The 7,804-nt window shown below is 30.8% G+C and overlaps 1 protein-coding gene across 1 annotated transcript in view; it reads left to right on the top strand.

Moving 5' to 3' along the window:
• The window catches only part of LOC111687197, a 91,955-nt gene that overhangs the window by 83,065 nt on the left and 1,086 nt on the right, over window positions 1-7,804 (top strand). The window contains exons 3-4 of the mRNA XM_046951448.1: window positions 4,303-4,974; window positions 6,890-7,110. Of these exons, the coding sequence (XP_046807404.1) occupies window positions 4,303-4,974; window positions 6,890-7,110 (893 nt within the window). The remainder of the gene's footprint in view (window positions 1-4,302; window positions 4,975-6,889; window positions 7,111-7,804) is intronic.

Genomic DNA, 7,804 nt, shown 5'->3' with positions numbered 1-7,804 from the left:
GTTCTAGTTCTGTTCTAGTTCTATTCTAGTTCTATTCTAGTTCTGTTCTAGTTCTGTTCTAGTTCTGTTCTAGTTCTATTCTAGTTCTGTTCTAGTTCTGTTCTAGTTTTGTTCTAGTTCTGTTTTCTTCCCTTCTATTTAATGTTCAAAACGTATTTTTTGTGACTTAAATATTTTTTCCAATTAATTTTATCAGACAACATTATCAGTTAAAGAAACATCAAGCAGACATCTTAAAGAAAAAATCTTTTTGGTCTATTGAAAGTGCATACTTTCCCTTAAAAAAATGCATACGCACGACTTATTAATTTTTCTCTAAGATATTAATTTTTTTTTCTACCAAAACAAAAATATTTACCACTCAGTCGTAAATAAAAATTTCAAGTAAATAAAGGAAGTTCAATTGACTTTATTGTAAGGAGTACAATCATCCAGAAACATGCACACAACCAACAATGGGCAATATTTGAGTTCACTTTCCCAAAAAAAAAATGAAAAAGATGAAATAGAAAGAAAGATAACAGTGACTCAATGCCAATTACAAAAGTGATTTTACTTGAAGAACAAACTCCCATTTGGGGAGTTTTTAAATAGATATAAATCCGACAGTCTAAAGACACTAAGCATTAAGTTTATTTCTCAATAAGACATTTTCAAGGATACATGGGCAACAGATATCAATTTCTTTTATTCGAAAGCAAACATCATGATCTACCTACATATATGTATGTGTAGCATGTGAGTTATTAGTAAAAGAAAGACTTTGCCATATAAAGATAGTCTTCATTTTCATGATGTCGTTATAAAACGTGTCATGCCAACATGGTCGGAAGTCATAAGACATATGAACTTGTCATCACTAAAAAAAAATAACTCATGTAAGAAATTGAACTGAACTCGTTGCTATGTGTCTGTCTTTAACGTTTACTTGTGCTATAGCGAAGTAACCATTTTTGTAGGAGTATGAATGTTTAAAACTGAATGCCATCGTTTATACTTAAACATACATACTTTGTACTTACACATATGTAGCTATATTGAATCCTTGTTGTCTTGTAATTCTATTAATATCCTGGATATTGATAGAATTTATGTAGAGAGGATTATAAAGATTGATTTTGTTTTCTTTAGGAGACAAATTGTGCAGATAATATTTATGTGGCTGAAGTGAATCTTTTCATGATTTCTTAAGATATGGAATATTAATGTAATGTGCTCTTGATTTGAGGTAATTTTGTTAATGTAATTTTTTTTTTTAATTAAAAATCTAATGATATTTTAGAACTAAGTTAGATCTAGAACTAAACTCTAATGCATTTGCGTTCATTAAAGTTTTAAGCAAAGAACTACTTCGTAAAGTTTCCTTTATTTTATCCACTTAAATTGTTCTTTTAAGAATTTAACAGAAAACTTAAACATTTTACTTTTTTGGGCTAAATAAATGTTTGACCAACTTTTCTGCTCATTCTGTATAATAACTAAATATTTTGGCTTTTTAGATTTGTTTTCCATTTTCTGGTTAAACAAAAATAACATATTTCTATAGACCTATTAAAAGCCTTAATAGCAAAAGTTAAAAAAGTGCTTATAACTACAAAAACGACCGGCAACAACATCAAAAAGAGCAATAACAAAACTAAGAAATAACAACAATTACAACTTTATACCTCTCTATGGTAAACTTAATTTACAATTAGTGTAAATCTAAATCAGAAAAAAAGGAAGGAGGTAAACAAGAAAAGTACTATAAGTTGAATCATATATCCTTGCCCACAACTATAAGTGCGTGGCAGAAGGGAAAGGGAAAGATATCAAAAAAAACTCATATAAATATGTATATGAAATTGTTGCAGGTTTTAGCCACAAATGTATGCTCCACATTTTTGGTATAAAATGAAATTATAATACAATTTTAAGGACATTGAGAGAGCAAAGTTTAGTGTAATTGTAATGAATAAAAATCTTTAACATCCTTGAACTTTCCAAGTTGAAATGTTTTGCTGTTAAAAGTCAAAATTTCCTTTAAAGAAAGATATGTCGGGCAAATTTCTTTACTCACTGTAGTCTCTTAGCAAAAGTTTTCATAATGTTATAATAATTTCTATAGAAATTCTAAGAATAGGTCTTTAAAGATCCTTTGATTTAGTTTGTTGTTGCTTTTTTGCTGGCCCCTTTTTAAGTTATACAAGTTGACTTGTCTTACAATTGGAGTTTTTGTTGGTTTTTTTTTCTTTTCTTAATAAAGTAATTTCTTATAACGAGTTAAGTTTTCTTCTTCCAACTGGTAGATTTTAAACTATTGTTGTTTTATTTATAACATACAAAAGTAACCAGAAGTGAAATATTACTGCAATAGAACAGAATTAGAACAGAACTAGAATTAGAACTAGAACAGAACTAGAACAGAACTAGAATAGAACTAGAACAGAACTAGAACAGAACTAGAACAGAACTAGAACAGAACTAGAACAGAACTAGAACAGAACTAGAACTGAACTAGAACTGAACTAGAACTGAACTAGAACTGAACTAGAACTGAACTAGAACTGAACTAGAACTGAACTAGAACTGAACTAGAACTGAACTAGAACTGAACTAGAACTAGAACTAGAACTAGAACTGAACTACCAGTTGCTGATCAGCACTTGTCAAAGCAAGGTGTGTGCGCGACGTTTTTAAAATACACGCAGATATACAACAACAAACTCTCACCGCGTGTGCAACGTTTTTTTTTTTAGTGATATTCTCCGAAAAAACAAAAAAAAAAAAAACAATTTTTTTTTTTTAATAAATATCATTTATTGCCATAGCTCCCATCATGGGAGGTATTCTCTTTGATAGAGACAAATCGGTCTCTAATCCTAATTCTATAGACCCTTTATTCCTAATAATGAGCAGAGCCGGTGTTCATGCTGAAAGCGGTCTTGCTAATGTGTCTCCCTTCCTTATACAAAAATCCATAGACTCTGTAGCCGGAAAGGTTAAATTTTGCAAAAAATTAAGATCTGGGCAACTACTCATACAGTGCTTTAATGGAAAACAAGCTAATAAAATAATAAAAATTTTAAGTTTATCTTTAGATATATTCGTGAAAGTTGAAGAACATAAGACACTCAACAAATCCAAAGGAATTTTTTATTCCAATGAACTTCGAAGCTTATCTGATGAAGAAATCTTAAGTGAAATACGTGAACAAAATCCCAATGTTGTAGAAATTAAGAGACTTAAAAAAAGAGACCCAGAAAACGGAACACTGACATCAAATGATATTGGATTATATATCGTAACATTTAACGTTAGCGAATTGCCAGAAAAAATTACACTAGGATACATGTACACTACTGTAAAACCATATATCCCCAATCCTCTTCGATGCTTTAAATGCTTCCAGTTTGGACATGTGTCTGATGGATGTCTCTCTCCAGTAAAAATTTGCCCACATTGTAGCAACACTGAACATACTCCAGCCGACGAAAATGGTAAACGAAAAAAATGTAATAAAGAAGCAAAATGTGTAAATTGCCAACAACCACACAACAGTTTCTCTAAACAATGTACGGTATATAAAAAGGAATATGAAATACAAAAAATTAAAGTAACGCAAAAGAAAACAATAAATGAAGCACGAAAAGAATATGAAAAACAAAATCAATTACCAACAACATACGCTTACGCAGTCAAACCATGCAATTGTAAATGTAAATGTCAAGAAGAGTTAAATAATACGAATGGAAAAGATAAAATAAATATAACATCCGACTCCACCATAAAAGCAACACCTAACTCCCCAGTACGACAAATTGTTAAACCTGATGGATCAAAAATTGATTTGCTGCCAAAAAACATATCAAAGAGAAAAAAGCGTGAACTATCATATGCTGAAAAAAAGAAGAAAGATAATTCAACAAAACCATCAGTAACAACGAATAACAACCTAAAACAAAATAAAGATGACTCTAGCGACTCTTTCTTAAATGAGTAATCAACATACAATAATACAATGGAACTGCAACGGATTTTCACACCACTTAGATGAAATAAAACTTATTCTAACTAATTTTAATTGTTTGGCTTTATGTATTCAGGAATCTAGATTTAAATCGAGTAATTATACTAAACTTAAAAACTTTACATGTTTCTTTAAAAATACAATATCATCCACATCTGCATGCGGAGGTGTAAGTATATACCTCAATAACTTATTTGACGGAGAGGAATTAACTATTTTATCACAGTACCAAGTTGTTGCTATTAGAGTTAAGTACCCTATAAAATTCATAATATGTTCAATATATCTTCCAGGTTCAGATAGTATTTGCGAAAACGAACTAAATAATATAACGTCTCAATTTGATTTACCTTACCTTCTATTGGGAGACTTTAATTCTCATAATTCCTTATGGGGCTCTTCTAGGACGGATTCAAGAGGAAAAATAGTGGAAAAATTTATAAATAATAACAACCTTAATATATTAAATAAACCCGAATGTGCAACCCACTTTAGTCTTGCCCACAAATCTTTTAGTAACATTGACTTAAGCCTAGTAAGCCCCAACATTAATATCTTCTTTGAATGGAATGTCTGTGATGATTTGCATAATAGTGATCATTACCCAATTATTATTGGCCTAAATAGTTTCTCACCAAATTTCGAACGTAGACCTAGATGGAATATTAAAAGAGCAAGATGGGAAGATTTCAAATGCAGTTTTACAGAAGACCTTTCAAACGCCGATAACACTGACATAATAGAAAAACATATAACTAGTACTATCTTAAATTCTGCTAGGGAAGTAATTCCTCAAAACAATATGAACCATAATAGAAGGGAAGTTCCTTGGTGGAACGAGAATATAAAATCTCTCATTAAAGAGAGAAGAAGTAAGTTGAAAAAGTTTAAACAAAACTGTAGCTCTGAGAACCTGGCAAGATTCTTAAGGGCTAAATCTGAAGCTCGTAGGGCTATTAGAGAGAGTAAGAAAAAATCCTGGTCAGATTTTTGTAACTCGATAAATCTTCGGACACCTTCGGCCGAAGTATATAGAAAAATTAAATCACTGAACGGTGTCTCTGCTTTTCATAGAATTTCTGCTATAGAAAACAATGACACACTATTAACATCCAATGATGATATTGCTAATTTCTTGGCACAAAATTTTTCACGGAACTCATCGTCTTCAAACTTCTCAAGTAAATTTTTACGATTATTCTAGGAATACTAGTTTTCCAATTAATTTGACAAATAATCATGAAGTTTATAATAAATCTTTCACTTTAATTGAACTGAAATCTGCTCTTGCATCATGTAAGGGCACCTCCCCGGGACATGACAACATAAGATACGAAATGTTTAAAAAACTTGATTCAGATGCTACTAAATATCTCTTAGACTTTTACAACATTATTTGGACAAAACAAAAATTTCCAAGAAATTGGAGGGATGCTGTAGTTATCCCAATACTCAAACCGGGTAAAGACAGTCTGAAATCAAACAACTACAGACCAATCTCACTCACTAATTGTATATGCAAAATTCTGGAGAGAATGGTAAACAGAAGGTTAGTGTATCATTTGGAGATGAATAATATGATTAATATGAATCAATCTGGATTCAGGAAGAATAGAGGGACAATCGATAACTTGGCGATATTACAATCGGATATTATGGAAAGCTTTTCCTTAAAAAAAGATGTAATAGCTGTCTTTTTTGACATAAAGAAAGCCTATGATTGCGTTTGGAAACAACTAATATTTAGGAAGATTAATTCTTTAAAAATACAGGGAAATATGGCTGCCTTCATTTCAAACTTTCTCCAAGACAGAAGATTTTACTGTTTAGTTGGAAACTCTTCATCAAACTATTTTAACCTCGAAAACGGAGTCCCACAGGGATCCGTTATAAGCGTCACTCTTTTTCTCTTAGCAATTGATGACATTTTAGACCAATGTCATAAAGATGTGAAAGCGCTCCTATACGCTGACGACTTAGTCATATATTGCTCAGGCAGAAGACATTCAGCCATAATCAATAAAATCCAAACAACTATTAATAAGATGGAAAAATGGAACGATAAAAGCGGGTTTCAATTTCATGAGGAAAAATCAGTAGCAATTAAATTTTCCAGACGTTTAATATCTTCTGACAACGCTGCAATTAAGCTATACGGCAAAGATATACAATTTGTAGAAGAACACAAATTCCTAGGTGTCATATTTGACAAGAAATTAACATTCAAATCCCACATTAAACAAATTAAAGCAAAGGCAAACTCTAAATTGAATATAATAAAAATGTTAAGATGCTCGCAATATGGATCTGATCCACAATCTCTCCTAAAAATTCTACATTCCATCGTTCTCCCTTCTATTGACTATGCGTCTATTATATATTTATCCGCCAACAAATCAAACTTAGATATTTTAGAACCCATTCAGAACACAGGAATAAGACTTTCCATTGGCGCCTTTAGAACCAGTCCCGCATGTAGTCTTCAAGTCGTATCATCATTTCCCCCTTTACACCTTAGAAGATTAAGATATTTACTTAATTACACACTGAAAATTCTATCAGTGCAAAATCATCCTCTGTACCATATGTTAACTAATAGCACAAAAATAGAACTTTTCAAACAAAAACAACCAAGATGCTATCCTTTCTACGTGAGAGCGGCACTAGAAATGTCTCAAATAACCTCAAAATATATAATAGATACTAATATTATAGAAAATAGAAAGCTATGCAACATTGCACCATGGTGTTTCTCTGACGTTAACGTTGATTTCTCTCTTGCAATATCAAGTAAGCGTGATATGACGTCTACTGAGATAAAACAGAGGTTTATGGAATTAATTAACAATATATACCCAAATCATTATCTTTTTTTCACAGATGGTTCTGTAATGGATGAAAAGGCAGGATTTGCCATTTATAGTAATTATATTATCATCAAAAAACGTATTTCTAACTACTCCTCCATATACACCTCCGAATTACTTGCTTTGAAAACTTGTATTGAGAATATTCCTAACTTTAATAAGAAAATTCTTATAATATCTGACAGTAAAAGCGCTTTAGAGGGATTGCAGAATCCTTTTAGCAGTAATACAATAGTGAATCAGATAAGGGAATCTCTCTTTAAATTGCCAGGAAACATAATAAGTTTTTTGTGGGTACCAAGCCACTTGCATATATCGGGAAATGATAATGCAGATTTACTTGCAAAAGATTCTTTGAGTCAAATAATTTCAACTGACTACAAGTATCAACATACTGACTATAGACAATGGATTCGCAAATATATTTATGATATCTGGAACGATATATGGAATAATAACAATTTGTCTAAATTATATCAAATCCAGAAAAATATTGAACCTAAATTTAAAAGAACATCATTACCAAAAACTGATTTTATTAAATTGAACAGATTGAAAATTGGTCACTGCTCATTCACCCATAAGCATATAATTGAGAAAACTCAACCTCCGCTCTGTGAATGTGGCAATTCTTTAAACGTTCTCCATATCTTTAATGAATGTCCTCTTTTACAATCCAAAAGAGTCAAACACAAAATAAACAATATAGAAATACTTACTAAGGAAAACAAATTTATTAACGTCAAAAATTTCATGATGGAAATTAATTTATACAACTCTATTTAAATCTAATTACAAAACTTATTATAACCTATAAAAAATAGATATATGTATATGTTTACTCTATATTAACTAAAATTGTATGGCCTATATAACCTTATAGTGTTGGGGCCTTATTTTGAAATAAAAAAAAAAAAAAAAAAAAAAA

This window comes from Lucilia cuprina, chromosome 5 (assembly GCF_022045245.1).
Source record: "Lucilia cuprina isolate Lc7/37 chromosome 5, ASM2204524v1, whole genome shotgun sequence".
Lineage (NCBI taxonomy): Eukaryota > Metazoa > Arthropoda > Insecta > Diptera > Calliphoridae > Lucilia > Lucilia cuprina.
The sequence above is the reverse complement of the archived record's forward strand: the minus strand, read 5'-3'. Positions and strand labels throughout refer to the sequence as shown.